The sequence below is a fragment of the Enoplosus armatus genome, chromosome 3 (assembly GCF_043641665.1).
Source record: "Enoplosus armatus isolate fEnoArm2 chromosome 3, fEnoArm2.hap1, whole genome shotgun sequence".
Taxonomy (NCBI): Eukaryota; Metazoa; Chordata; class Actinopteri; order Centrarchiformes; family Enoplosidae; genus Enoplosus; species Enoplosus armatus.
This window is the reverse complement of record NC_092182.1, coordinates 8,728,408-8,756,243: the sequence shown is the minus strand read 5'-3', so window position 1 is coordinate 8,756,243 and position 27,836 is coordinate 8,728,408. Positions and strand designations below refer to the sequence as shown.

Here is a 27,836-nt window from a genome sequence, read left to right as displayed (position 1 = left end):
CTATAGAGCTGCAGTTCTTTAATGTGACCATGCTTCACTGAAAATGTCAATTAATGTGAATGTTATGGGTGTGTTTTTTCCCCACAGCTGGTCAGGTGAAAATGTCAAACGCTGTGTCATTCATTGCAGTCTCAGATTTGATGGCAACAATGACGTACAAACAAACGCACATGTATTTCCGCCACAGAGAGCGTGTCTGGTGTCGCTAGCGTAAAAAGATTTGTGCTGCGTCTGTTGAGAAGCAGATGAGTTGCAGATCTTTACTCCGTCTGCCTCGCTCCTCATCTCTGCCTCCCTCCTATTCTCCACAGGAAAGAGCTGGCCTACTGCCAACAGCACACAGAATTTCATTATTTTACTACCAACAACACCACTGGTAACGCAATTGCTGTTTTGTTGTCTATGTGCAACCACACACACACACACACACACACACACACACACACACACACACACACACACACACACACACACACACACACACACACACACACACACACACACACACACACACACACACACACACACACACACACACACACACACACTACACACTACACACTACACACACACTACACTTATGTATATTATAAACATTAATGTTTGACAACTAGTCATATTTCATCTGTCCAGTGAAGTGATTACAGCAACACTGTGTCATTTGAAGCCAAATCGAGCGTTTTCACTGGAAAGACAGAAGAGCAGAGTCTTAAGGGAGAGGAATCTCCTCACCTTGTCTTAAGTTGTTCCAGTCTACACTGGAGAAGAAAGAGTGACAGTGGAGTCCCTGGAAACCCAGCCGCTCTTTGGCTCCACAAAGCAATCTCTGCAGCAGGTCTAAAAACTGCTTACTGGCCCGCGGCTCCTCCGGAAACTTAAGGAAGCGCTGGGGGCAAACAACGGGGACAAGAATTCATTATATAATGCATACTAGACTAATCAGATATTACTTCAGGTAAATCAGAATGCATATTTTCAAAGAGTATACTGGGAATGGTAAGAAGATGTTTATTTCCAGTGATATTATTATTACATATTATAACCAGTGACTAATGTTGAGATGTCAGTCTATGTACCTGAAAGTTGAGGATGTTGTGGATTGTCTTGGTAGAAGTGCCACCAGAAAAAGGCGACTTGGCATAGATCATCTCATAAGCTATGACCCCAAGGGACCACCAGTCACAATCAACCCCGTAGGTGCTTTGAGAGCCCCCATTCATGGCTGCCAGGACCTCGGGGGAGAGGAAGTCCTGGGTCCCAACAGGCACTGTGGGAGCTGCAACCTGGAAATGCATTTATAAAACCCGATGATGTCACTGAAGTTAATACATAGGGCAAACTCTGTAATCTACTTACTGTTTTGTTAGAAGTCAGCCTGGCAGCTGATCCAAAGTCTGCCAGCTTAATGTGACCAGTCCGATCGATGAGAACGTTTTCTGGTTTGACATCTCTGCAAGTGGATAGTTTAGAAGGGATTTGATACTGCTTTCACAGAGCTGTTTGTTGCCCGAGTACTGTAATATGTCTGCCGCTCTGATGATAATGGAATACATTTGTAAACTCCAGCAATGTTTTTGTATTACGTAACATCACACTCAGTGCTCTAGGTTAAATTACAATGCTACATTTCTCATGTCCAGTTAATGTTTTCCTGAATTATGAGCATTTTGCCTTCAAGTAAAAACAAAAGGCAAACAAAGAATGAAATTTAGTGAGAATGTAAGAGTACAAGTACCAACTTATGATTTCTGGCCCTACGTCCTTAATTATGTTATTCCTCAAAGCCTTGACACTTAGCTGGTGTCTTACCTGTGGACATAGCCTAGCTGGTGGACGGCATGAATGGCCTCTACCAGCTCAGCCAAATAGAACTGAGCCATGGACTCATCAAACTGATCCTCGTATCGGTTTAGCAAGGACATCAGGTCGCCGCCTGGCAAGTACTCCATTGCCTGAAGACATTTGTAGACACACATTTGTATGCAGTCAGAAATTGCCCGCATAAAACTATGGCCAACTTGGAATTTGAATGAATGTGTGTTTGAATGTGATTAAAATGAACAGGTATGTTGAAACATTTATGAATGCCTATAAAACAGGCCTATATTTAGAAAGAAAAACAAAGCAACAAGTATAGAGCGACATGCGTTTGAGCTTACATCAAAGCTCTATTCAGCTTAAGCTTATAGGGTGGTTCTCCTTGTCATAGATTCAGTTATGTAACACCAGATACTATTGCAGATTTATGTGTGATACTGCAGTCCTCATTATCTAAAAATACCCCAATGATAACTGAAATAGCCTTGTGTATCTGTGATCACGGGCTAATACAAGACATGTTTACAGTCAGTTACCTCAGAGAGATACCTCATTAAAAGCACCTTTAAAGTTTGGAGACACAGATCAACAAATCAACCTTGGCCATGTTTGACTCAAGTTCTCTTTTCTGCTGTCTGCATCCTGAGACGAAAGGCATTGGTCAGGCTGATTTGAGCTATATGGTGCCAGCCATACAGCCATAACAGGCAAGAGCCCCTGGTGCATGAATGGTCGGCGAGTCTGAATGAACGGGAGCATTCTCCAGTGTTACCTAGCAACAGGGAGACTGGGTGCCTCTCTGACATACGGATAAAGATGGATGCTTTGTATTTTCCTCCATGCTCAGTTAGGGAGCAGGGTGAGACAGAGGGGGAGTGAAAAGAGAGGAGGTGGAAGAATGGAGACATACATGCAGGGGGCAGGTATAAGGAGAGGGTGAGTGAAAGAAAACTAAAGGGCAGTACACAGAATAAGGCTTGGCTAGGTAGGAAATGCTTTTTCCTACATACTACGCCAGTCTAACGGGTTGTGAGGTTAACAGCCTTCACGACGATTACACTTGACGTTCTTTGTGAGGAGAAAAATGCCACTGTGCTTCACAGCTGAAGATTAGACCATTGAGGGACACTAACATTTTGGGAAACATGCCTGACAACCACCTTAACCAGAATTGAAAGAGAAGATCATCTATTAATTCTATATATCCACATAAAATACAGAGATCCTGGGAGTGTTTTACTTGTAGTTGAAACACAGGAAGCTTGGGGAAACCGTTAGCTCAGCCAGCTTTCACTGCCGTAGTTTCTGGAATGTGATATTGTGATTTTAGTTGCAGTTAGCCACAATCACAATTTAAGCAGAAATGGCTCGGACAAAACAACTGCCTGCAGCACCTCAGAGGTCTTGTTCAGTGGAGTTGCCAGCATTGAAAAATGTTGTTAATCTGAACAAAACCCTGGTGACCCTGGGCTGTACTGGTGACTAGCCTGCAAGCTACATGCAACATGATAACACAACAAAACATTGAAGTCACTCGAGGGTGATTTTTTTCACTTATGAAAGAGGCTAACTACCCCCCCCCCCTACTTCAAAGCATTTCTTCTACATACAAGTTGTTCCTTTCATTGCTCACTTCAGGTCTCTTCCTGTAGCGGCTCATGTACTATTCTGACTGATCCAACTGTTCTTTTAGTCGTTCTGGAAACCACAGATGTCTTGTACACTGCGTTATATAAAAAAAGGTCTGTGCATAACACACGTATAGGAATAGAAAACAAGACATAGTGGTTGTAGAAGCAGGTAACTTATATACCATACATTGGAGTTATTTTTGAGCCACAGTAGCTGGGGCCAGTGACAGCACTTTTGGAGTTGGTGGAACATGGACTTTTAAAAGAGATCAGCCATTTCCCCCTGCTTCTAGTTTTTCTTCTCTTCTCACCTAACTGTGGTTTTGGTCACCTAACTTGTTTTGGCAAAGATGTAAAGACACCACACCTAGAAAAAAATATCATGGATAGTAATTGAATCTTCTGCTTCAAACAATGTTAAACCATAACATAACATTTCAGTGGAATGGGGACCACTGCGCCCCCATCTGGTGTAGTTTAGTCTCTTTTAAACAATGGTCCAGCTAGGGACCACAGTGGCATCAAGTCTTTTCAGTTCGTGTACTTCAGTTAAAAGACAACGTCCAGACCTATACAACTACATAAAGGTCTGTACTATGACCCTAGGTATTAAAATGTATATACACCCACCAAGTGGGTGCTATTTGCTTGCCATGTTTATTTGCAAAAAAAACTCAAAACATTCTGTGAAATAGTCATTTTAGTCCAGCCTCAAGATCAGAAAAAAACCCTGCAGTCTCACCAGGTAGACATGTTCTTTATCCTGGAAGGCGTAGAGAAGCTGTGGGATCCAGGGACTGCTGTTCAGAGACAGGATCCTCCGCTCCTCTTCATGAAAAACCACCTGAGAAGAATTGAAAAAGCATGCAATCAGCAGTAATAAATACATTACATAAATGCAACAGCAGTGCTGCACATATTGTTATTGTGAGTAGTGTATCAGCTGCATAAACGCATCTGTCTAAAACATAAGGTTAAACAGAAGCTAACATCTTACGGGCTTCAATGGAGTTTAAATGTAATCTTAAAATGTAAGATTGTAAAGGTAATTCTAATATGTTTTAATTACACCATAGGAGACCATAATCCAACATTTTGACAATAAGAATCCATGCCCTCCTTTCCTAACTTCAGTTCATGTTGTTAGTTTTGTAAGTGGAACGTCATTCAAATTATGCAAAGTAGTCACAGGTGGCGTGAACAAACCATTTCTTGTTCATACAAGTTGTTCACTGTATTGCTCACTTCAGATCCCTTCCTGTCGCAGCTCATGTACTATTCTGACTGAGATCTGTTCTATTAGTCACATGCCAGAGAGCACAGCTGTGAAATAATGTACCCAGATTTTGTTTTGCTGTACTCAACCCTCCAGCACCCTCCAGTGGGCCTTTTTCAGACTGTAACTTTGTAGCACCAACTAGGTTGATAAACAGTAAGACGCCTGCATGGAGGATAGTGAAAAAATGAAACACTACTTGCGTAAAACTTTTTGAGTCCGACAGTTGCTGCTTTGTAAACGCCTTTCTTCTTAATTTATCCTCTTGTTCTCTTCATTTGGGGATCATTATTTGTCAGTATCGAATGAAAAATATTTAGTTCCTTTGAACTAACACTAATAACAACATGGTTATATGAAATGTGTCTATAGTTATTAATGAACCTTTAGAAGAAATTACAACTCTCGCAGCAACTGAGCTTGGCTTTAGCTCTTGACGCTGGTTGAAAGAAATGCTCAGACAAAACAGGCCTTTACCATCGCAGACATTGTGACTCGTCACAGCAGGAACAGCATAGGTGACTAATAACACTGACAATGGCTATGTGTCCTAGTAAATCATGCCAGTGTGACAGTGAGCAAACATGCCAGGACCCTGACACTGAAACAGCTAAATGGAATTCAGCAATCCTTCATTTTATTATTTTCACCTGTGTTTTTCCTACTGTGACATACAAAAATGTCCATAAACAATCATGTGGTATAGCCATATGATTGGTGGTAAAATAAATGGAGAACAACTTTCTAAAATTCCTTTTCTATATTTTACTACTATTGCAGTATTTCAACTTATAAAACCACATGAAGCTTACATTCTCTTTTGAGCGTAAAACTGTCTTGTCCATGACTTTCAGTGCACAAACATCCCCGGTGGCCTTCTCCCGAACTACTTGGACTTCGGCGAATCGGCCGCGACCCACCACTGCACGCACCTCAAAGTCATTATGCAAAGGCTGCAGGGCTCGCAGCTCTGAGACCACTTCAGAAACTGTTTCACAATACAAACACACAGAGGTTTTACACACATTGTTTCTGAGAAATTAAGTGAAACAACTTTTAGGACATAAAATTGTAAACATACCACAAATACAAGATCTTATTCTATCGGAGACACACAGTTACATGCACATTCTATTGGTATTAAATATAAATAAAGTATGTCCGGCAAGAATTGAAAATAACATATCAATATTGTTTTTATGGCCCATATTTGCCAATTGTGGAATCTGAATTCTAGTGATCTCGTTTTAGAATGATGTCACTTTATAACTTTATACTGTAAAAACTGTGAACCAGAAACATAAGAGAAGTATTGTGGTCTTCAAAAGCAACAGCAACAGCTAAACAACAGCTAAAAACAGGTATGTTTTAAAAGCTGAACCAATTACATCCACTGACACAAGGCAGACTGTATCAACTAATGTGACTGGAAAAGTACTGGATCGGCCTAAAAAAACAACAACAAAAAATGTGTAAAATGTATGCTTACACTTATTGACAAAGTTGGCCACATGATGTATCCTCATAAGCTCTGGGGAGGCGCACTCTTGGTAGAGTAGCAGCAAAGCCTCCAGAAACTCTTCCCGACCTAAAGTGCATCCTCCCTGCTGCCCACACAGGCTGACTCGGCCCTGAGGACAAAAAACAAACACAGGAAAAGGAAGTCAGCTCCTGGCAGTCACTGCGGCTGGTTTGAAACTGTACAAAGCGTTTGAGACAATGCGTAAAGATAATGGCATCAGGACACCTAAGATATACATTACTTTACCTGAAACAACTGATTGAGTCGCGAGCTGCGGCAGGTGATGGGGTCAGCAGAGGACGGCAGCGTTTTCAGGCTTCCCTGACTCACGTATTTGAACTTCAACATGGCTTCTAAACAACACACAACCTGAATGACACAAAGTAGGTCGAAGTGAAAGAAAGTATGTACTTAAATGTAACGCCTTAACTGGTTAATGATATATAGCACGGTAGTATGAGGTAATGGAAAGACCAACGAAAAAACTGTCAACAAATGTCAACAAGGCGTCCCTTTAGCATGCTAAGTTAACGTTGGTAGCGTTTGCTAACTTCCCTAACAAAGAAAAACGTTAACGCGACACGCATGAGTGCCCTTCAGTTACATTTACGCAGACAAAACAGTACGGTATGAAATTACTCACCAGACTGCCATGCAGGTAGTTATAATTTAGTTTTCAATAAACACAGAAACATTGACATGCTACGGAGCACACTGTTTTCCTCTCGATCAACGTTATTTCCGGTGAACTTTCAAATTTTGCGCGTTCGCCGCCTCCCTCTCGAGCCTGCTGAATGAAGGTGGCGTTTGATTGGATGACTGCTTTTCTGGGTGCAGCCTTTGTTTTAAACCAATGACTGATGTTTCAACACTGTCCCCGTTGATCACCTCAAAAACAGACTCTCATGAAAGGTTCTTACATATAGAAGGATTTTTAAACGGAAAAAAATTATGAGCATAATATGAATTGTGATTATTGTGAGTAATTTTAATTTGACAGTTACAGCTGCTGATCTAAAATACCATGTCTAACCAATTTTATATTGTATGAAGCAGGGGTATTCCAGTCTTGTATTGCACTTACATAAAGTTGGCTGACTAACAGGAGATGCATTAAAAAATAAAAAATAACAGAATGGTCAAAATCAAAGCAGCAGGCTAAGATACCTTGACTTTTGGTCCTTAGCATGAGTCAAGCTCCAGAAACACTGGATCCTACATTTCCCATAGAGCAACCAATGGCATAATTTTGTTTGACCCTTTTGCCTGGTATTTTCTTTAAAACATGTTAAGATAAGTCATGGTTGTTTCTTTTAATAATAATGAAAACAACATTAGCTATAATGAAAGTTAGTATCGAATTCAGTCTGTTACCCCCTTACACTTTCAGTTTTACAAGGTCATGTGGTGCAGCTTGTATGGTGTGTTTGGACTAACTCTGGTGCAAGTATGACATTGCTCCTTATTAGCCTCACAGACAATCATGCAATCATTGCAATACTCCACAACAACACCTCCCTAGTATTCCTTTACGCATAATAAATAATATGCAATAATAAATCAGATCAGGGCCAAAACCTTTATTTCCAACAGATTTACATGTTTCATTATTGTCAGTTCCAGTTTTCCAAACTAGCATGGTCAGATATTCTAGACTAACAGGGGGCATAGTGGAGAGACTGGGGACGGGCCAGCTGCCTTTAGCCTGCCCCAGTTGGTGTAGGAGATGCTGGAGGTGTGGTGTTAAGGTTGGGGTTGAGTTTGGGATTTGGGGTTGGGAGTAGGGTTAGGATTGGGATTTGGAGGTGTAGGGGCAGGGGCAGGGGCTGGGGCTGGGGCAGGAGCAGGAGCAGGGGCAGGAGCAGGAGCAGGGGCAGGAGCAGGGGCAGGAGCAGGGGTAGGGGCTGGGGCAATATAGCATCCTCTCTTGTGCCACTGCATGTCCCGCACACGTCGGACGGACTGGATCTGAGGTGCAGTGGCTCCCCAGTCATTCCAGTGCTTGAAGTCTCCATGCTCAAACACATACTGGCGCCCTCTGTAGCCTGGATACATGTATCCCACCCACCTTCAGAGGGAGGAATGAACTGGGTTACGCAATATAACGATATGCTTGTAAAAAAATACAAATTCATTAAATTATCTTTAAAAACAAGACAATTACATCTACTATGAATAATATTTAAGGTTACAGCTTACGTTCCATTGATAGCCTTGGCACTGGCCACACGGTCCTGGAAACCATGAGCCCACAGACTGGGGACATCATCATCAACAATCTCCATCTTTCTACCTTCAAAGCCTGCATTCTCAAACAGGTGCAGCTTGTGATCTGCACTTTCCTGGAGGGAAAAACAGGTTTGAGCATGTTTGACAGAAAGTAGTTACATCTGGTCAGATACACACTGACAACACTGACCACTTTCAGAGGCCTGAACGAGCACAGGCTGTAGGTGCTCTGGCTGTTGGTCCAGGTGCTCCACCGAGGATACTCTCCTTTCTCCAGCACAAACTGTTCTCCTGCAAAACCTGGACGCTCAAACCCCACCCATCTGATGACATGGAGAAAATGCACATGACATATAAATGCGCACGTAAGTCCTAAGCAAGGGGAAACGAAAACAGGATGCAGATGCAGTCGAAAATTATGAGACTTGATGAAAGGAAGCTGGATTACTCACGGTCCTGACTCCACAATGATTGAGCCAATTCTCTGTGTCTTCTCCCATGCATCTTTACATTCACCAGACAACTCCACCTTCTTTCCACGGAAGTTCTCAAACTCAAAAGCCGCCAACTGCAAGACAGGTGGACAATGTGTCTCCACCGTCGGCAAAGTCCCAATTCATGCCATTTCTTATTTTCATTTCAACTCATACAGCAAAGCTCTTGTTCAGTTAGGTACCTTATATGTGGCTCCAGCCCCTCCTTGGCCCTTCTCTGCAGGCAGCTGGTCTGGAGTTCCTTGCTGTTCTGTCATTTTCCCTCTACAAAGCACAGCAATTACATAGTGTGGTGGCATTACAGAGATTTTTACTCTTAGGTTAAATTCATAGAAGAGAATTGTGTGTTTCTGCATAAACGAAAACATTATTAAACTTAAAAACATGGTCAAAAGTGGGACAGAAATGTCTCCTTTTATCAGAACTGCTAATGCTAATTGCTAAAGACATTTGCACACTTTTACTTGTTTATTACACTCAAATCCTAACTGTGTCAGTTGTATAACAACAGATCAATAGTGCACACACAAACAGCTACTTAAGAAGGAAGCCTTTGGATGCAGATAGAAGAGGGGACAGGGAGAGAGGAAAAGAGAAAGGCCTGTTGGAGAGAGGGATGATCTTCATTTCTTTCTTTTTTTACCTGATTGGCTTGTGCTTCACTGCACCACGTACAAGCCACGCTCTCCGTCTTTCCTCTTTCTTTTCTCTCTTTTCTGTCTGTCTCAGTGTGAGGGTGTGTGTGGGTGTGGAGGCCTGGCGAGCGGTCGGTGGAGGCCAGTGGGGGTATTTATGGTTTATTTCTGGCCACAGCAGCAAAAAGCCTGTTGATGCAGCAAGTCTGTCGCACCCATTGTGTCCATCACACTGCTTCTCAATAGGCTTGCCCCTCTGTCCCTGGCACACTGGCAAACGCTGCCCAGCTCTGCCCATGCTGCCACCCTGACCATGATCCTATAGTGGGCACACGCACTGACTGCCTGCCAAGAGAATGAACAGAGATCAGTCTCACTCAGCAGTATTGGCCCCACCCAGCTATCTTGCTCTCCAGTTTCCTGTCTTCTACCTGTTTCTTTACCTTTCTCTTCATCCAGAGTCCAAAAAGCTGCATCCAACATGCTTATAATGGACCATGAATGAGACTATGTTACAATTATTTCCAAGTTGTGTCTTAAAACTGACCTGTGAAGATGAAGAAGCATGCCCCACTAACTTTTGCACTATGGAGTGCAGTTTCCCATCAAAAACACACTCTCGATTGCATTTCATAGAAAAAGATTTAATAAAATTCCCTCAATTTCCTCTTATCATACAGTATGTTGATCATAAATGATTAAGGCATTGGTGACAGTCATTCTTGAACATTAAAAAGGCACATAAAAGAATCTACAGCAGGTGAATGCCTTTTTTTTTTTTTTTTTTTTTTTTACAAAACACACTTCCTGATTCTGTTATAGCATGCCCAAAAAATGTCCTCCCAGCTCACTGTTCTGACCTGCTATTGGGCATTTTAATAAAACCAGGAAGTGCATCTTTAAGTTTTGTGGAACCTTACTTTAAAGAGAACACAGGCATTCACGGTGTGACAAAAAGAAGGAGTCCCTTGACCATGTTACTACAGGTAGGTTCTTGATTATTCTATTGCTTAGATGTATGACTATATGGACGGTGATTTCTTATCATTTTTCTTAAAGTGCTTAAAGGTGTACTTGGGATGATCTGTCATTGGAAAGATAATGTAAAAGGCCTTTGTACAATTCAAACTAAATTAAATCATTATTTATATTCAGTATTTTCTGTACATATGTGTGTGTGTGTGTGTGTGTGTGTGTGTGTGTGTGTGTGTCAATGTCAATGTCAGTATATAATGGACTCACACATTCAAACAATAAGACAGTCCATGACTTTGCCTCTATACAACAGTAGATAAAACATGTACTTGGCATTAACACATCACAGTCTTGGCACATAGCCTTAGTTGGCACCATATTTCATGTACAAGATGGAAAAGTTCTTGATGGCCTCTATGTTCAGCAAAAGCCTGATTCCCCCTCCTGCATATCTGAGTAAAGGTCCAAAATAAAGCACTCTAAGTGCAAAGTGGAGCAATCATGGCAAGGTGTCTGTCAGCAGCAGCAGCAGCAGCAGCAGCTGAGATGGATCAATTCTTGCTGAACGGCGACGGCACAGTGTTTCCTAAAGGAAACGAAAGAAAGAAAAGTTCAAATCTCCAAATCCCATCGACTTTATGTAATATATTCAACATTTATCACATATCATTTGTTGGATGGGCTTATCTGTAAGTACTCTACACTACTAGGAGTGTTAGGAGTGTTTTTAGCATGGGTGACCCAAGTGGCACTCAAACCCATAACCCTGTTACATTCACACGCCCTTTAAAGAGCTATAAAGAGCAAAATATAGCTGCAAGCAGCAATTCCACAGGCAAGTAAAAGTGCATCCAGCAGAGCAAACTGCATCCAGGTACGATGAGGTTGTCTTTACCCACTCCACCAGTTTAATCATGATAAGAGAACCCTTTTCAGAGCTGTGGCTCACTTCCTGTTTTTGTCTTTGCTGTCAGTTTAGTCACAGTCTGAATTAAATAACACGAGCGTTCCCGACAGCGTTGCCGGAAAGTTTAAACCATTCGCTTTCTATTATCGCAGACCTATTCAGCTGTCTTGCATTATGACTCACAAGCAAATTAGTACTCTTAAATAATGCCTTCACTCCTACAGTAATTCAGAGCATAAGCCACATGTCAAAATGTCAAAACCTTCAAGCTCAATGCTCCTCTACGACTGATCCTGCTAAGTCCTACAATGCTCTATATATCACAAGCAATTCTTGGGTTAGGAAAGCTTCTATGTGCCTGTTATAAATACCAGCACCAAATTTCTGTTGCTAAATTGGTAAGTCATCCAAAATATATATTTTTTAATATGTAGTGATCACTGGATCATCTTTATATGAGAAGAAGCTAACATGTGTCTTTGACAAACTCAGAATGCTGGTAAAATGAGAAAAAAAGAAAGAAAAAAGAAGTATGTTGATAAATGAAAAAGTTTTAGGCATTACAAAAAGGCAAAAAATGTGAGTGGAACCTTTAACTGATAGTGTTTGTGATTGTGTTATACTGATTATATACGAGCCTATAATAACAACAATAATCTTGACTTTCTATAGCAAGAACAACTCTGTATAGCAAGAAGTTATGGTTTGAAGTATTTTAAAAGTTATATTTTATTATGTAGCAAAGAACCTGTGTCTCTGGTATTTCAATTATCACCTCATCCATATAACTCACCTGTGTGTGGCTAAGTCTCGCTGTCATACTGACTCAGACGCTTCTTAGACTTGAGCTCTTTCAGCCAAGCGGGGGAGGAGACGGCCCTGAATGACACACAGAATCACAGCTCAGAGGAGTGTCATATATAAAACGCATACCAAATTTTCTTTTAGAATTTTCTCATAATTTCTTTGCTGTCATGCTCTCTTCTTACCCTCCGTCCGTGCCGCCTATGGGTGGCAGCACTCGTGCAGCCCCCGCTAGATGAGCGGCAGAGCGAGGAGAGCGGGACAGTTGTGAGGGAGATGGTGTCACCTCCTCATTTTGACTTTCCTTCTGTCCTCTCCCCTTGTCTTCTTCTGTTTCCTCTCCTCCTCCGGTTCCTCCTCCACCTGTTCTCTTTTTTAACTGAGCCTTGGGAAGTAAGTTGAGTACACTTTACTAAAGTCCAATGCCACCCGCTTGTATCATGTTATATATTATAAAGAACATGGTGTACTTAAGTTCTCCTTGAACTCTGACAGAACTTACAATTAATGCTGCAGGGCTCAAACCAGGGAACATGGGGACTCTCTGAGACGTGGGAGGAGGGGAACAGATCTTCGATTTAGGCTGTTCCTCCTCAGAGTCTGACTCCCTTTGCTTAGAAGATGCCTCCTTTTTATCTAAAAACATGGAGTTAACAGATCACTCAGAACATGCATTGAGTCAACATTTCCAGACTGCTTTTCACCTGGAACAGTTGTATTTGATTGCTTGTTTATTTGGAAATGTAAAAATCTCCTGAGCTCCAGGCCTCCATGTAGATTAGATAACATTGCATAACATGCAGTAATAACCTGTGGAGTCACGGGTCCTCCAATCTGGGCTTTCTGTTGGAGCCAACCTTCCACGGAGCGAGCGTGATGGACGCGTTCGAATTCGCCTCTTACCCAGATCTGCCTTCGATCTCTGTGCACTGGTGTCAAGGAGAGGAGTGGAGCTCTGTGCACACACACACACACACACACACACACACACACACAGAACTGAATACACTGTCTTCACACACCATCACACTACAACAACAACGCAGATACAAGTGCATAAATTCCCAGGTAGGTATGCAAAGCAACAACCAAACAACATGTTAATGCTGGGAGCTGATGATGTCAACTATCACCATTCACAAAGGGTGGGAGGATTAGAAAGAAAGAATCACCAACCTCAGGGAATGGAGCCGGCTCTGCCTCTTGGTGAAAATCATGGGTATCAACGTCTTCAGACGAGACTTCAGGAGATTGGTCAGGGACGGGCTTTGGACTGAAGAGAAAGAAAGCTAATTAAAATCACAGATTGAATGCAAAGGGTATTGTTTAAATGCTGTCAATTCAGGTTCACGAGTCATTTTAGTCACAAAGCACCACTCTTCTCAGTTTCTGTGTTGTGCTCTATTAACCACAAGGGGGCACAGGGAGCTCAACTCTTGAAAATACTTGATATCACATTTTAGTGTGCAGCTACACTTGGGTTATGTTGTCACAGGATTTATGTTTAAAAATAGAAATTGTCTCATTAGGTTGAATATTTAAACTTTGTCTTTGCAAAGTCCAAATCCCACACAGATTTAAAGTAAAACAAAAAACTGAAGAACAGAAAAGTCATTCTGGCTTCACAGTCACACCGGTTATCATTGGTCACACTACACACTCCACTGATCATACTGAGAAACCCGAGCCAAACTGCACCTCTGGCTACTTACTTTAAGACTTCAATGTCAGATAGCTACAGGGCTCCTATTTGCAGGTGTGCTCAGTCAAAATCAAATCACCTCAATGTGAAGCCACGCCTTCAGTACAAAGAATGACACTTAAACCTGTCCAGTCCTGTCTGTCTCCATCAGGGTAGATGAAGGACATGAAGCTACGTAAAGATACAACGCAGATGTCAGTATGTAGTTAACAGTGTATTATAGTGCAACCTCTTTCTCTACCTGTCAACTCCAGATGTCTCTTCACAGGCCTCATTCTGCTGGTCGGGCTCAGTGTCTATCAGAGCAACAGTGTCTCCGTTTGTGCAATAACTGTTAACCTGCACCTGGGAGACAGAAAGACAGACATTACATTAAATGAGCATGGAAACATATGATACAACAGAACCAGATAAAACATGAAGGAAGCATTTGATATTGTGGGATATATTGGTTATATGTTAAGCATGTGCAGATATCTACCAATACTACTCTCTCTGTTGGATCGCCTGATTTATCATATAAAATCAAATGATGTAAATGATCTTCTGTTTTGTAAATCTGCACATTAGAACTTCACATTGTGGAGCTGACGCAGGGAGAAAATGGACTGTGTGCTGGGCCAAGATCACTAAATACAGAGGGAGGGAGGACTAAGGACCAGCCAAGCATGCATCTTTTAATGAGCCGGTCACAGAGGCTGGGCTGTCCTCAATAAACACCATGAGCATGTGTATGCACGCACACACACACACACACACACACACACACACACACCTATGTGCCTACACAGAGACACACCAAACACACTCATGTTGTCACGCCCACATGCTGGAATGCATGGGTGCACACACACACACAAACAAAAGCAACTACTGTACACTTCCTCGCAAACATTCCTTTAAGCTCACTTCACATTTCGTCAAGGGGCACATCCCAATCTCGTGTCTCGTGTCAATCTCTGATACTGTCACCTGGATACAGAACAACACTCGAGTAAACACCCCAGCCCTCCGTGTGGTGGTTTCGTACACATCTCATCTCTTACACAGGTCCCTTTATTACTCAGGACTCATGGAGGAGCTTCATTTGCACAATGCCTGTTATCTGGCAGCATCACAGCATGAATGAATAGGCCTCTAGTGATTTTCCTACAACCAGACTGTGTTTGGTTGCAGATAAAAAAACAAAGTCTGTTCAAACAGAGACACCACCATGCATTTATACTGAATCCGTTCTACCTGAATCTGTCCTAGCCACTGAAGCTCTCAAAGTTTTTAATGATGTTAACTTACATATTTGGTGAGTGCCACGGTTTTCAAAGTCTGAGACTGAGGGCCTCCCTTCAGAATAAGCTTGGAGAAAGGGTCTCCCTCACCCTCACTTAGCTTACTTGCTTAGTTTCGCTCAATTCCTGGACGCCTACGGGTTCATCAGAGCGTTTTTGCATAAAACACCTGCCTGCTGTGGCTGGAAACAAAATTGATGAATTAATCAAAACAATAAAACAACATCAACTCAACAACAACCTCTATACGTGCACACATAAGAAACAGATTCTTTAAAAACTTCACCACCACCTCTAAACTGCAATAAACCTGTACATGTGAGCGTGTACCAGTACAGTATGCTCGGGGAGGGCAGAGGATGTGCAAGTCAGGACAGAGTCTGCTTTATTATAGTCTACCTACATCTCATTTTTGTCACGGTCACTGGAATGTGTAAGAGAGCTTGTTTACGGTGTAGTGGAGAGGAAAACATCTTAAAGATGCCACAAGAACAACTAACCGAGACTCTAATCCAGAATAATAGATGAAGACTGTCAACGAAACATCACCTCTAATAAAGGAAAGTGATGGATCATCAAATTTAAAGTGGAAATAGCCTGCAGGTTCCATATATGTACACACACACACACACACACACACACACACACACACACACACACACACACACACACTCACATGCAGGCAGCAGCCACAGTAAACACTTCAAGACAACCAAGATTGACTTCAGCATGTGTATGTCTCAAAAACAGCAGTTGGCACCCAAAGATACATTTGTTTTATCGCCAACGCCGATGATGATAAGATGTACCGTAAGGGGATTAAAATAAACAGATATATGTATCTGCTCTCCTGCTATTTTTGGCAGCATATTTCCTGTAGAACAAAAGGCAGACACAGATACAGAGGGCACAGACACAAACAGACACACTTGGATAAACCTTGTCTAACTGTTGTCACACTTTGTTATGGTCCTCTGTTTTATCTCTGACACAAACCACAGACACAGAGGGGAAGGGCATGCATATACACTGATACAACCCTACATTCGGACAACTTTATCAGATAACAGTGTCCTTCCTGAAGCAGACTGCCACTGCCGGCTGCACTCCCTTTCTACATTTGCATTGTTATCTGTTAACACGTTTGTGGGAAACATTAGACTAGGGAATGAGTTACTTGGGATACATGGAGCTTTGGTGCAAACTGTAAAATGCACCTAAACGCTTACGCCCTCAAAGCTGCCATATTTATTTATCACTGTACCCAATGTCAACGAGCCAAGCCTTTAAAGGGTATTAATGTAAAATCTGATTGTGATTAAGCAATTCTATTCATTAGACTTGCCCTGGATCTGATGAGAACAGAACATTTCAGAGCATTCATTGACATCTACTGGGCTACTGTATCAGATCTTACAGAGCAGGTTTCAGTGGCTCTCCTCTGCAGAGTCTGACGACTTCTGACGGAGAAGCGACGCAGGGATCTCCTGCCACGTTTGGCGAAGCTACGAAGAGGTGACATGGCTCTCTGAAACCTTCCTTCTCCATCTCCAACTCCTTCTTCCTCCTCTTTATTCTCCTCTTCCCCCTCCTGCTTCTCTTCCGCGACGCCCCACACCAGCTCCAGAGCCCCTTGCAAGGAATGTCGCACGCTGCCCACCCAGCCCGCCACCTGCAGCTGGGCGGCAGACAGTTTCCCCCCCAAGTACTGCATGGTTGGAAAAGCTCACACAGCTGGTCGTCCAGGCACTAGGGTCACCATGGGAACTGGGTCACCAGAGAAACTGAGGTTCAGCTTTGTGAGAGATGAAGGGATTTTGTGGGCGAGTCAGAAAGCTGGGTCTGTAATCTGGCTTTCAGTTGTCATTTTCAGCAAGCAGAAGGTAAAGAGAGCGCAAATCATCTTTTGTAAAAAGGCGTCATACAAAACAAGACACAGTCCATCTTTCATCTGAGTGGGATCCATCCTCTCTCTCCATATTTTTATGGTTCAGGTCACACAAACATCCTGGAACAGTCTATTATTAGCTGTCAGCAAAGAAGTAAATAGTCTGACCAGCCATGTGTTTGCACTATGACAACACTATTCCACTGCAACAGTCACTGTGATGGATGTGACATCCCAAACAGCAGCGTCCCGAAGAAAGACTATCCCATCATCACATTATCATCCGTTTAAAAAAAACTCTGACAGAAGTCCCTTTGCCACAACTTTGGAAGTAAAAAAATAGCAAAGCAGCTGCTACTCCCGCACACAACAATTTTAACGATTACCTCTTTTCATGTGCACCCCCTGCCTCTCTTTTGAAACTTGTTCTGCCACAGTCAAGCCTGTTTGCTTGTGTACCTACGTCCCAGTTCACATCGCGACTCCCATTTTCCATTCGAAAAAAAAAAAGCAGCGTGGGAAATATTTGCCACTCCAAACATCCAAAGCCAGGTACAGAGAGGTAGATCACCCCTTTATCTCCTCCAGACCTGTGTGATTTCAGAGAACGTCAAAACAATGCGGAGGTCTGTGCTCAGATGTGGAAAATCCCGAGGGAAGGAAGGAAGGTGCGGCAGGCTGGGCCAAGGTGCTTTCTGTACCTCCCTCCGCTGCTCTCTCCCCGTAGGTAAATGCAGGTAGCTGAATGAACCAGCTCTTTGTGAGAAGAGAGGGCAGTGGAAAGAACAGGAAGACGTGTGGAAAGTTGAGAGAAAGTTTGAGCAACAGGGAGCACAAGACGACAGAAAGAATGGACTTTCTTGTCCATGGCTTAGCCCATCCTCTTTTGTGTGTCTTATGTGAGCCAGAAAATGTGTGTGTGTGTGTGTGTGTGTGTGTGTATCAGGGGGGTGACAAGCTCTCTCAAAACGGGGTGGAGAGATTGAGTAGAGAGACAGAGAAAGAGGGGCACCATGTATGGTGATTCTGACACGCTGCCCTGTTGACCAGATCCAAATGAGGGCATGATGACCACATAGCACCTTCTCACTACCAGATCCATCCATCCGTCCGTCTGTCTGTCTTTTAGTCAGTAGCCTGAATGAAGGTGCACGGTTGGCTGCACAGCTTGTGTTTGCCCAGTAAACATTCTCCTCATTCTGTCAAAATAAAAAGCTTTCTCTCAGCCTCACAATAGTGTCTTTGCCGTGGAGGTTTGCTTGTGTGCATAAAAAGATTATGTTGCATTTATTAGATTATACTGTTTTGTGTTGTAGTGGCCATATTACAGCAGTGTAAGGTGGACGTCCACACGAGACGAAACTTGTTTGTGTGGTGCAGAATAAGGAAGTGCAATTTTTAAGAGCAGCAGCGCCACTCAGTGGTGACAACAGGGCTGTTCTCACACAGTCATGACTAACAAAGCTTCAGTACCAATGGCCTTACAGCAGCCAGAGGTTATGTACAGTGCCCCCCTTACAGTAGGCTTTGTGGGTTGGTTTGTTTGCTGAAGCATGCACGCAGCAAACAGAGACACAACATCACAAAGACGCACACATGCACTCACACAGTTCAGGGCTCCGGAGTTCAGTGTTTTCATTAACTCTGCAAAAATGTTGCATGTTCGAACAGGTGACGAGCGGATCTGTCTTGACTGCCGTGGCCCTGTCAGCTGTTCATTCACTCTGATGTGCTCTAATTAGGTGCGACCACCACTATTTGCTCCAATCATCTTGAATTGATTTGTGTCAGATTTTTAATGTTCATGTCTGTTGCAAGATGTTCATTTTGTTATATAATGTACGTGACTTTGCACTTTATATGGTACGTAGGCTTTCTTTAGGTGTGTTGTTAGACTGTGATCAAACTTTAGTCTGTTACTCATTTACTTATTTATAACAAGGGGAACAATGCTAAAGGTGCCTAAAATGTCCCAGTAACATTGGCTGACTGTTACACTCCTGTTTATTTGTTCGCTCAGACATGGTTTGTTAACTGCAGCTGTATAACAACTTCAATGGACTTTGAATGTGAATCAACTGAAGCAGGGGATAAACTTTGTGATAGAAGCAGTCATCATATTTATGTATGTTACCATATGCATAGCAGCACTAATAAACATTTCATGCTTGTCTAATTTGTCAGGTTTCAGTCACCAACACTCACAGGTTCTCCAGCTTCAGGCTAAAATATACACCTCATATGAGTCACATCTCTACAAATTAACAACCTACAATTGAACACAAGCTTCAAATTGATGCCTGAATTATAAAAGGTTGATGAAATGTAGCCATTTATTGTTAGCCATTTGATAACAAGTTAGTTTTTATATTCACAAATCAGCTAAATGTTTTTAAATTGTACAGGAAGTAGAATTAGGAGTGGGCACTATGGAAAAGATGCCCTATCACAGTATATGTAACTTTTTTTTAATATTGCAATCAATACAATCTTGATATAACACATTTTCTTGAAAATCAGTTGAGGAACTTATAATGGGTGACATACACAGACAGGAAGGTCTGTTTTTGGTTAATTCAGTGATTTAAAGGAATAGTTTGGCATTTTGGGAAATAAGCTTATTCACTTTCATGCTGAAAGTTAGATAAGAAGATTGATACCACTCTCATGTCTGTACAACCGCAAAAGGTTAGCTTAGCTTAGCATAAAAACTTGAAACAGGGGGAAACAACTAGTCTCTGTCTAAGTGAGATATAAAGTATTCAGTAGCAAGCATTAAAGGGGGTGGTAGGCAGATTTTGTTACCTTTTGTTACTAGAGCCAGGTTAGCTGTTTCCCCTTTTCCAGTCTGTATGCTAAGCTAAGCTAACTGCTGGCACCAGCTTCATATTTATCATACAGACAAAAATAAAAAAGTAATTTTCTTATCTAACTCTCGACAAGACAGCGAATAAGCATCTTTCCCAAAAGAGCCAAACTTTACCTTTAAACACCATAAAAGTACTTCATCACATTGACGCAAAAATCATACAAAAATCATTTTTTTCCATAAAGACTACAGAAGATGTTAAAGGGATAGCTATGGCAAAATGTCCGATGGATGACAAATTTATCTTGTCTCATGGTACATATTATCATATTGCTCACCCATAACACCCACCTAATTAAATCAGTAAATAGTGGTCAATGCAGCCAACTATTGCAATGGGAGAGGCTAGCTTACTGCATTACAATCAAAAATAAATCTAAAACATACAAGGTGGAACCCTCCCAGAGGTGCAAATTGCTCAACTGGCTCTGCTATTCTCTGCAAAACCACTGGCACGTATTAGGTAACATTTCTATCTGCTAAGACTCAACCATAGCTGCTGGAGGTAACCCATCTAAGGTGCCCATGTGAAATAATCCATCCCTCCTTCATTTGCCATATCTTTTTTCTTTTAAACTGCCTTTGACTTTGAAAACAAATGTTTTCTCTATGCACCAAAAAGAACAAAATCAATGTAATAGACATTTTGCAGAGGTAGCTGTAACCTCACTTCCTGTTAGATTTCTTGCTGTCATAACCACACATGTGCATACATTCACCACCGGACATAAGAGTGCATACAATCTGATGTACTGTTACAGCTGCCTGTAAGATTTAGAAAATGCGTTAGGAACTAAGAGTAAATTGACTGAAACTACCCTTGCACAAAACTGAAGAAAGTCCGTCTTACTCCCCCCCCCCCCCCCCCCCCCCCCCGACATATCATCTTCAGGGGTAGTAATTTGAGAGCACATTCACAGCTGTCTTTTCATCGTCACACCTCCTAAGTCAACTCTTTCTCTTATATCTTTTTATTGTAACAAGCTCTTGCAGGCAGACTACTGACACATGGCACGTAGATGTAGATTTCAGGCCATGCTTGTTTCATTACTCAATGTCACACTTACACACACACACACAAACACACACACACACACACACACAGACACATACACGCACAAACACAAGTTCTTGAGCTGTGAGTTAATCAGGCTGAAGCAAGTATAACAAGATGTTTTTCCCCCGTGCTAAAGGAATGGCAATGTGTGTGTGTGCAGGTGAGGCGTGTGTGGCTGCCAGGCTGAAATGATTCAGGGGTGAAATAACCACATGTACATGTACGCTCCTGTCTCTCTGTTCTTAACCTCACCCTTTCTGTGTCACTGAACAATTAACCCTTTCATATAAGAGTGCTGGTGTTCACAACATCTATCAAGCATGGAAGAAAATCAAGCTGCATTCCAACCAAATGGGACTTTGCATTTACCTCCTCTTTGTCTTCTTCTTCAACTTCATCTTCCTGTGTCTCCTCCTCCACCTCTTCCTCCCTCTCCGTCTCCTTAACCTCTTCCTCCACATCCATGGAGATGAGCTGGTCCTTCTCTGGCCTCTGCTCTTCCTCTTCTTCCTCTGGCCTTACCTGGGCTAAAGCAGGCTCTGGGCTGTCTGGTTTTTCCACCTGCTCTGGCACTTTGTTTTCCAAAGGGCTGGTGTTCAGGGGCACCAGCACTTCCACATCCTCTTTATCCACAGGGTCTGCTGCCAAGCTCTGAATGACCGGACAAGTTTCTGCTTTAGCCTGTGAGCCCCATCTCTTTGGTTTAACTGAAAAATCATCAAAATCCACCTTGATCATTGGCGGCCTGACAGAGAAGTCATCGTAGACCACTTCGATTTGACTCTCTGTAGTTTTTGCTGAGGGGGGATCTGGTGATTCTGACTTCTGAGGCACATCTTCAGAGTCAAGGCTGATTAAATCTGGCTCTGCTTCGTCCACCGCGCTCTCTCGTTCCCTATTGGTCAACTCATCCGTTTCTCTCTCTGCCTCCATTCTTAGCTTTTCCTCCAGCTCTTGTACTCGCTTTCTTTCCAATTCCTCTCGCATTTTCCTCTCCAACTCCTCCACTCTTTCTTGCTCCACCTGTCTCCTCCTTTCCTCTTCCCTTCTCTGCTCCTCTCTCTGTTTCTCCATTTCTATTTGCCTCATTCTCTCTATCTCTTCTTCTTTTTCTTGCTGCTCCTTCAGCCTCCTTTGCTTCTCCCTTTCTCTTTCCTCCACCTCCTCTCTTAATATTTCTTTCTCCCTCTCCTCTTGTCTGAGTCTCTCCTCTGTCTGTCTCGCCGTCTCCCTGTCCTCCTCTTTCTGCCTCTGCAACATCAGCTCCATCTGCTTCTCTCTTTCCCTCTCTTCCTCCTCTCCTCCTCTCAACCTCTCTGTCTTGTTCACCCACTCCTTTTCCCACTCCTCCTCTCTTTGCTTCTCTTGATTCATTTCCTCCTCTCTCAGTTTTCTCTCCAATCTGTGTTCCTCGTGTTCGTCAATCAATCTCTTCTCCTCCTCTCTCAGCCTCTGTCTTTCTCTTTCCTCCCTCAGTCTCTCCTCTTTCCTCTCCTCCTCCTTCAATTTCTCTTTTTCCCTCTTCTCCCGTTCTTGTTTAAGTCTTTCCTCTTTCTGTTTCGCCCTCTCTCTTTCCTCTTCTTTCTGTCTCTGCCACATCAACTCCATCACTCTTTCCCTCTCCATCTCTTCTTCTCTCAGCCTTTCCTTTTCCCTCTCCTCTTCTTTCAACCTTTCTCTCTCCCATTCCTCCTTCTTATGTCTCTCCATTTCCTCCTCCTCCTTCAGCCTCTCTCTTTCCCTTTCCTCCTCATCCCTCTGTCTAGCCTTTTCTTTCTCCCTTTCTTCTTCTTCTTTTTGTTTACGCTCTTCCTCTAACTTAAGTCTCGCCTGTTCAATCTCTGCTCTCCGTCTTCTTTCGAATTCCAAATGTCTCAGTCGCTCTTCTTCTTTCTCTTTCGCCTCATCTGCCTTCTTCTGAAGAACTCCTGCTCTGTTGGAGACAGGCACTGAAACAGGAATGTCCTCCTCAGCTTCATCCTCAGAAGCATCTTCTTCTTCTGTGCTGGATTCAGGATCTGAGCCCAGGATCACTGGAGGCCCGCCATCATCTCTCTCCACGACACCAAAGCGGACAGAGCGGCGTTTGACATTGTCCCTCTTTGGAGCATTCTGAGCCGTTTCACTCTCAGCGTCTCCCTCATCAGCAGCAGTGTGGCTTGTAGATGGGATGTGATTATTGTGTAGTGGGACATCACCCTCTGTTGATTCACTCTGTGTGTGCTCTCCTGATGTCTCTCTTGAGCTTTCCAGTGGCTTCTCTTCAGTAAGTGCACCATTAGATGTTTCCATTGGGGTCTCTGTGTGTTGTTCACCAGGTGAGACCTCTGAAGGAAGATCCACCGCCTGACCGGATGTCCCTGTTGCAGGTAGTTCAACGGGTTGCATTTTGGGTGTTGGAGCAGTCGCTGGCTCATAGCTGAGGAACATAAAGGTAGTTCAAGGTGAAAAATGACAGATCAATGGCAGTGCTCAGATCTGTCATTTCAACACATCCAAGCCCCTTTGATCACACCAGGTCACATTGAAGAAATTGTTTGATACGCTCATTTGCTTTCTTGCTGAGAGTTAGAGGAGAAGAAGAGAAGAGAAGACTCCATGTGTTAATTCTTTTAGTTTAAATGACTTTGGACGGTGCCCGGCTAGCTGTTTCCCAATGTTTCCAGTCTTTATGTTAAGCAAAGCTAATCGCCTGCTGTCTCTAGCTTCATATTTACCACACAGACATGAGAGTGATATCAATCTTCTTATCCAACTCTCTGCAAGAAAATCAACTATTCCTTTATAGGGCTGGTTCGCCCAAATTACAAAAAAACCCTGTTCTTTCACTTACCTCTAGCTGTATCTAGCCATTCAGATTGTTTTGGTTGTATTTTCCAGGTTCTGAGAAATATATCTGTCAGATTTCTGCCTCTGTGTCACCACAATAGAGGTGGATTTGTATCATTTGTGGTGCTCAGAGCACTGAAAGCTTACATTTTAAAAATTCAACAGCAGCTTCTCTTTCCAGAAACAGTGTCTTTGTTACTCTGGCTAATCCACACAACACACTGCTGACAGTTCCAATTAAAACTGTCTTCAGAACAGTGAGGACATTGTTTGTTTGTCAAGACATCTTTATTTGGATCTGTTGCATCTGATGACAAAAGGTGAATCTGACATGAAAAGTGTAACCCGGGCCAAACCATAATATGACTCATTAACATTAAAATAAACCTCTTGCTTGATTGCACTCGCAAGAGAATGTTCTTTTCCTTTTATTCATGTTGTAACACGTCGGCAAACACAAACAGCACAGATGAAAGGAGGCTCACTCACCTCTTAGAGTGACTTTGGGGTACAACCTGAGGCTTCTTCTCCGTCTTTGGACCCTCAGAGCTCGTTTCCGTGGCCCAGTTTTTGATTTTCTCCTTTACACCTCCTGTACCATTTATCATTTCTGGCTCCTCTCTCTTCGTTACGACCTCCGGCCTCGATGAGGAGTCAAACAGAAGACTGATCCTGCGTTTTATACTGCCTCCTCCACCAAAATCCTCCTTCAGTCCACCTTCATCACTCTCTCTGTTTGACGGCTCTGATGTTGTCTGGCTCGGCTCTGGATCCGAAGACTCTGGCTTGTTCTCGTCATCTTTGGCGCTGGTTGTGGAGATGGTTATACTCGGCTGGGGGGGCAGAGACAGGCCAGCGGACTCAAACTTCGAGGTGAGCTCCGTGGAAAGGCGCTTCCTGGTGCTGCCCCATCGATATGCTGGATTGGCTGTAGAGGACACATCACCACCTGATTCTTCAAGCTTTTGGACCACAGAGGTCTCAGTTACATCTTCTTTCTTTTTCCTGTCTTCCTGTTCTGGGTTAGTTACGATATCTGTGGACGCTCTGTGGTTTGTTTGGATGGCATCGTCTTTCTGGACTGGCTCGGACTTGGGGGTCTCTTTGGGTGGAGTGGTTTGTGCGGCTGGATCTGAATTTCCTACACTAGACTCAAGAGTCTTCTCTCCATGTGGACTTGCTTTACTTTCTTTGGTTGTTTCTGGTTGGTCTTTGGTGAGCACACTTACAGGGCTGTGTTTGGAATCAGAGGTGGCAGGTGGCTGGGGGGGTTGCTGAGCAGGGGTGGTCAAAGCTGGCTTGGGGACACCTATGGCCTCAGGTTCTCCAGACCGCTGTGCTGTTGTCTTAGAGGCTGCAGGGACTGTCCTTGGGGCATGGATGGAGCGAATGGTGGTGTTCTTCTGCAGAGAGAAAGGCTTGGGAGTGAGCCGGGGTTTGGGGGCCAGAGCTGGCTTGGGTTTTGAGGTGCCACCAGCCTGGGAAGCCTCAACGGAGCTCTCCATAACTGAGTCGCTGAAAGAGGAGAGGAGAGGAGGTGTTTACATACAGCAAGCTACATGTTTACATTGAAAAAACACTCTCAGCCGAGACGCAGCCAGTTGGTTATGTTGTTACAAAGAAGACTGGATGCGTCTGGTCGGTTTAGATTTTTGAAAGCACATTACGTCTGCAGGAGCAAAGAGAAACTAATCAATCAAACTAAACAAAGACCAGAAACTTCGAAAGGTCTTCCTGATGGCATTATCTTTATTTTCTTACCTCATTTTAAAAAAGCTACAAATAACAAAAGACGTGTTGACAAATAATGGGCTTTTCTACAACATTACACCATTTAAACATCCAGTGTCTCCCTCATAATCATGATCTGACCTTCCACTGTCATTTTTTGAGCCTGGGGATAATTGTAATGTTGCAAGAAGCCTCTGAGGGCACATCTTGATTGATGATGTCCAAGACTTAATGAAAATCTAAATTAATAGAGAGAGGTCGTACATAGAATGGGTCATTAATATGTCCCTATTTTGCCTGGCCAGTCACAATTGAAGGACAAACTATTTGTTTATGCTGCAAGCAACATGGACTACATTTTATTATTTCAAAATACAGACCCTTTCAAGATTGTATCTACCAAAACATCTTTGCCATATCTAACTAATAACAGGTTAATAACCTTCTGATGGGGATTTTTGATAACTTCATCACCTCAAAGTGCATCCATCAAGCAAACAGCTGCAGTTATGTGATTAGGTGATAATGCATTTTACACAAGAATTGTACAAGCAAAGTCTTAAAAAAGTACATTTATAGACATGAAGTGTGATATTACACTGTTATAATATGTGATTTTGCTATACAGCTCAAAACAGGCAGATAGGAGACATGTTGTCAGTTGCTGGAGCAGGCCTGATGACTCATCTCACACACATCATCAACAATACAGTCTGCAGGAAACACACAATCACACCAGATCTCCAACTGAAAACCACTAAAAGATAAATCAGGCGTCTATGTGTGCAGTCACATTTTTGTCAACACTAATACCCATCCCACAAAAAAAAGTCACAATGTACACACCGTGAGAAAAAAAGATAAAAGTCGTGTTTCCAAATTTGTTACACTAGATACCACAGGCATTGTAGGCGGCATGACATCTGGTTTGACCTGTAAGACAAACCAGTAACTCCACGCCCCACAGCTTAATACTGTGCATGCATGTGTCAGCAAAACACTGACTGTGTCACTCTCACATTATCAATCCACAGCTGGTTTGCATGAACTGTTTTGATTCCAGACAACACTCAAGTGTGTGCATTAGCTGCATTGCTCAATCACACAGCACCTCTGGGTGTGCATGATATAGTGGACTCCTAAAGCTGTGTACACCACTCCAGGGAGGTTAAATAATGTGTCTCGTTTGTGTCTGTTTTCCTCCTCTTTTTTTCCCAACAGCTGGATTCCTGAGAAACAAACAGTGTCTTGCAGATAAAGCTGCAGTCGACAGATTGATTTCTGTTGCTTATTTAGGCCACACTCACGGACTCGGTGAAAAATCATTCTGCAGCAGCACTTGCAGCTTGTGGGATTTTTGTTTCTTTATCTCTGTTTGCCTTTTAGTGCCTGTTGACCCCGCCATGTCAAACGTTACACTCGGTACCTTTCCCTTTCAGGTCCACCGTATTATTCATTTACTTCTTTGAGTGATGCTGTGAGCAGTAGTAACCAGTAGTTTGTGGCCAGTCCAGTCCTCAGAGAACCGAAAGATCGCGATGTAATGACTTGTAGGACACATTAAATAAACGGTGAAATGAACGTTATATCAACACATATGTTTCATTACGGGTTGTTAATAAGTTACTAATAAACGCGTCAACAGTGAACTCGCAGTCGTTGAACCAGCAGTGTGTCCTCTGCAGCTGGACAAAGGAAACTGAGATAAATGTATGTAACTTTACGTAAGTCTCGTGAACGACTCTTCTGTAAGGATGCGGATACTCACAGTCAAAATATATAATGTTACCCAAATGTTGACGTTACAGAAACATAGTCATAAAGATGGTGCACCTGCTCTTGCTATATGAACTTTTCCAACGTACATTGTACATTTCGCTAGCGGTATAAAGTTGTTGTTTTTTTTTTTACCTTTTGTCTTCACGCAGTCATACAGGTGGAGGAAGGAAGGAAGCGGGAAGAAGTTACAAAAGAAAATCGTTCCTCAGTTTTCCGCGACCGTCTCGCCCGCTGAGCTGTTGTCACAGTGTTTTTTCCCAAGTCATTCACACTAACGAGACGTCAGACTGCTCCTCCACCCAGCAGACACTCCCTCCGCCCGCCACAGGTCGAGCCACGCTGCTCCGGGGTCAAGTCACACGCGGAGAGACACGACTAGACAGGAAGTGGCGTCTGTTTCTTCA

The 27,836-nt window shown here is 42.9% G+C and overlaps 3 protein-coding genes across 4 annotated transcripts in view; all 3 read right to left on the bottom strand.

Moving 5' to 3' along the window:
- The window catches only part of cita (citron rho-interacting serine/threonine kinase a), a 35,207-nt gene extending 28,612 nt beyond the window's left edge, over positions 1 to 6,595 (bottom strand). The window contains exons 1-8 of the mRNA XM_070902373.1: positions 6,494 to 6,595; positions 6,215 to 6,356; positions 5,538 to 5,713; positions 4,192 to 4,293; positions 1,810 to 1,952; positions 1,357 to 1,450; positions 1,077 to 1,283; positions 733 to 886 (exon numbers count right to left, since the gene is read on the bottom strand). Coding sequence (XP_070758474.1) covers positions 733 to 886; positions 1,077 to 1,283; positions 1,357 to 1,450; positions 1,810 to 1,952; positions 4,192 to 4,293; positions 5,538 to 5,713; positions 6,215 to 6,356; positions 6,494 to 6,595 — 1,120 coding nt within the window. The remainder of the gene's footprint in view (positions 1 to 732; positions 887 to 1,076; positions 1,284 to 1,356; positions 1,451 to 1,809; positions 1,953 to 4,191; positions 4,294 to 5,537; positions 5,714 to 6,214; positions 6,357 to 6,493) is intronic.
- A 1,230-nt stretch (positions 6,596 to 7,825) lies between these two features.
- Positions 7,826 to 9,733, bottom strand: LOC139282701 (beta-crystallin B3-like). The gene is made up of 6 exons (XM_070902541.1): positions 9,614 to 9,733; positions 9,153 to 9,234; positions 8,929 to 9,044; positions 8,667 to 8,799; positions 8,447 to 8,589; positions 7,826 to 8,315 (listed from the first exon to the last, which is right to left on the bottom strand). Exons 2-6 carry the CDS (start codon positions 9,225 to 9,227, stop codon positions 7,991 to 7,993), a joined length of 792 nt encoding a protein of 263 aa, XP_070758642.1. The 5' UTR covers positions 9,228 to 9,234; positions 9,614 to 9,733; the 3' UTR covers positions 7,826 to 7,990.
- A 495-nt stretch (positions 9,734 to 10,228) lies between these two features.
- On the bottom strand, positions 10,229 to 27,688 carry LOC139282663 (apical junction molecule ajm-1-like). Of its 2 annotated transcripts, none has more exons than XM_070902482.1 (10): positions 27,565 to 27,688; positions 24,412 to 25,437; positions 21,463 to 23,512; positions 14,235 to 14,338; positions 13,468 to 13,564; positions 13,102 to 13,246; positions 12,794 to 12,936; positions 12,477 to 12,676; positions 12,281 to 12,366; positions 10,229 to 11,166 (listed from the first exon to the last, which is right to left on the bottom strand). In XM_070902482.1, exons 2-9 carry the CDS (start codon positions 25,425 to 25,427, stop codon positions 12,291 to 12,293), a joined length of 3,831 nt encoding a protein of 1,276 aa, XP_070758583.1. In that variant the 5' UTR covers positions 25,428 to 25,437; positions 27,565 to 27,688; the 3' UTR covers positions 10,229 to 11,166; positions 12,281 to 12,290. The 2 variants fall into 2 exon arrangements, with proteins under 2 accessions (XP_070758583.1, XP_070758582.1); XM_070902481.1 differs by having other exon boundaries at positions 12,794 to 12,927.
- Between the last annotated feature and the right edge of the window lie 148 nt (positions 27,689 to 27,836).